The 2,936-nt window shown below is 31.0% G+C and overlaps 1 protein-coding gene across 1 annotated transcript; it reads right to left on the minus strand.

The window, feature by feature from the left end:
* Positions 1–1,314: 1,314 nt before the first annotated feature.
* LOC148195927 (uncharacterized) lies at positions 1,315–2,576 on the minus strand. Its single transcript, XM_088095323.1, has 5 exons — positions 2,562–2,576; positions 1,911–2,126; positions 1,771–1,812; positions 1,570–1,680; positions 1,315–1,493 (listed from the first exon to the last, which is right to left on the minus strand). Exons 1-5 carry the CDS (start codon positions 2,574–2,576, stop codon positions 1,440–1,442), a joined length of 438 nt encoding a protein of 145 aa, XP_087951449.1. The 3' UTR covers positions 1,315–1,439.
* Positions 2,577–2,936: the final 360 nt, after the last annotated feature.

The raw sequence follows: 2,936 nt of genomic DNA on the forward strand, positions 1-2,936 counted from the left end.
AATTTCCTCCTCTGAAACCGTTCTCCGAAAACTTCCAGAATTGCCCTTCTACAGTTAGAATTTCCTCCAACTCTCTTCTCTCACAAATTTCTCTAGAATTTTGGTGTAAGTTTCAGCTTCTCTCCCTTGCTATTTATAGCCAAAAAATTTTACTATTCATTTTCACTATTCATTTTTTTACTATTTATTTTTACTATTCATTTACTATTACAAAAATATTATTTTAATCACCAATTGCTAAATTCTTATTTCTGATGATTCAATTCTACGTGGAGTGTTTATCTCTTTCACAATTTTTTTTAATTTAATTTAAATTTTATTTTAAAACACATAAAATATATTTTTTTATTTTTTATTAATATTTACAAGTATTTGTGAATTTTAAAATATTTATAAGTATTTTTTAAATAAATATCACATAAATAACAGATACAATTTTAGCGACGAGTTGGATTGCAGGTTCGTTATTCACACAAAAGTGCTGAGACTATAATATGGTTGTAATTTCTTTCGTTTTCAGAAGTACTGATATAACAGTAGTCTGTCACATCACATCTCATCCAATTCTGTGATCTTGTCAGACTCCAGATAGAGATAAGTTTGATAGGTTTAAAGTCTTGTAAACATACATTAGTTATCTTTTTCTTTCATTATATTTCTATTTCAGTTTTCACTATTTGTTTTTCTTAGAAAAGATTATGATTTTAGCCTTTAAGGTTTGAGATAAGTTTACTTCAATATTTCCATTTAAAAATAAAGTAATTATTTCACTACAAAAATATGTAATTTTACCGGGGGTTTTTTTCAATATTACCGGCGGTTTTAACCCCCGCAAATCACATTTCCCGCGGTTGGACCAACCGTTGGGAACACGGCCGTCGCCAAGTAAGTACCGGCGGTTCTGGAAAAAACCGCCGGTACTAGCGGGGGTTTCCGGAAACCGCCGGAATTACCAGAGGTTTTGTCGAAACCGCCGGAATTAGCGGGGGTTCTGTGAAAACCGCCGGGAATTACGGGGTTACTCAAAAACCGCCGGAATTAGCGGGGGTTCTGTGAAAACCGCCGGGAATTACGGGGTTACTCAAAAACCGCCGGAACTAGCTAGGGTTATCTCAAAACCGTCCCTATTTTGCATGTGTAGTTTACTGGGGTTAAAACCGCCGAGAATTTATACAGTTCATTCTTTTTTTATTGTGATAAAATTAGATTATGATAAAAATGATTTTATTGACAAAACAAACAATAAATTAATATGAACTAAAATTGAATAATATTGTATAAAATAAACTATATTGTTCAACCTAATATCATTCATACAACTAATTGTTCATGCATAAAAATTAAAAATAAAGATGTTCATTACATATGTTCAATATAGATGTTCAATACAAATGTTCAATACTAAAAGTATGACTCATAAAAATATTCAATAACAATATCTAATTTTCTTCTTCATTACATCTATTGTTTGGCCCACTCCCTTGATCAGATACCTACAATATAACATAATAGTTAGTCGATAATATATTTAATTAAAAAAATCATACAAATAAATTTAATAATTATTACCGATGATCGTTGAAATACTACAAACTGTGAAGGCAATGAACCTTGATGATTTTGCAACAAAAGTGTCATCATTGCCTTCATTTCATTGACTTGTGATGTCAATGAAGATACCTATAACAGAAATATTTATTTAAAAAGTGAGAAATATGATACCTAACATGTTAATCTTAAAAGGAATAAACCAAGTAAATATTCATTAACCTGAGATTCTAATTTAACATTAGAAGAAGTCAATGAAGATACCTATAACAAAAAAATTTATTTAAAAAGTGAGAAATATGATACCTAACATGTTAATCTTACAGGGAACAAACCAAATAAATATTTAAATATTCATTAACCTGAGCTTGTAATTCAACATTAGAAGGAGTAGATGAAGATGATCCAAAATGAGAACGAGCATGGACTCCAAAGACTTTAGATGGGCAAGGACCCAAACCTAGACCGCGAACACGACCACAATGCTCTTGGCTTCCTAAAACATGAGCTAATGAATCTAAACTTGATATTTCTTTTGATTGAGACGATATTGTAGATTCATATGTTTGAATTTTTTCCTACATACAACATAATCAATGATGCCAACATTAAAAACATTGCATTTGTATAAAGAGACAAACTATTAAGTTGGCAGTAGTATACTTATATTTAAACTTAAGATGTGTGCAAAAACAGTAGCAAAAACAGTAGCAACAGAAGCGCTTTAATATGAGTAAAACAGCCCAATAAAGTTACAAAACAACAATGTTTTAGTGCAGACACAACAGTCAGAACAGTCTAATACAACAAGGATTTTAATGCAGTAACACCAATCAAAACAGTCAGGATTTTACTACATAACAGCAGTCAAAACAGCCAGCAAAGATTTTAATGTGGCATATTTACAGTCCAATACAGAAAAATTTACTGGTATAAAACAGCAAGGAAATAATGCTGAAACATCCAACAACATTACATAAAACAGCAAACAATCACTACTAAAATTCTGATACAGCAATTGCCCACATTTCTAAAAGTTTTGCCTTCTCTTATTGGTATGACACTAAATTCCCTTGTTGTTGCTACTGATTAGAGATTCCACAATTTTTGTCTTTAAATAAAATTTTACGTTTACTGTTTTTACTAATGTAATTGAAACACTTACATTAACTTGAACTGATGACTGAAAAAATGCATCTGGGGACTGAATAGGTGCAGGAGTCCATGCTGATTGAAAAGCAAATGCATTTGGGGACTCAATATGAGTAGGAGTGCATGTGCTTTGGCTTGTCGAAGGTAGCTTTAGTTTGTATGTTCCTATAAATAAATGAATGTCAAAAAATGATAACATGAATAAAACAAGTATTAGACATTTAAAAAAAAGGGAA

Source organism: Vigna umbellata, chromosome 7 (genome assembly GCF_029865625.1).
Source record: "Vigna umbellata cultivar VRB3 chromosome 7, Vumbellata_1.0, whole genome shotgun sequence".
Taxonomy (NCBI): Eukaryota; Viridiplantae; Streptophyta; class Magnoliopsida; order Fabales; family Fabaceae; genus Vigna; species Vigna umbellata.

Bases quoted from the DNA above. Each gene is read 5' to 3' on its own strand.
- LOC148195927 (XM_088095323.1), bottom strand. The intron at 1,813-1,910 runs GTTAATGAATAT...TTTTTGTTATAG, and splicing joins ATGTTGAATTACAAGCTCAG to GTATCTTCATTGACTTCTTC. The intron at 1,681-1,770 runs GTTAATGAATAT...TTTCTGTTATAG, and splicing joins ATGTTAAATTAGAATCTCAG to GTATCTTCATTGACATCACA.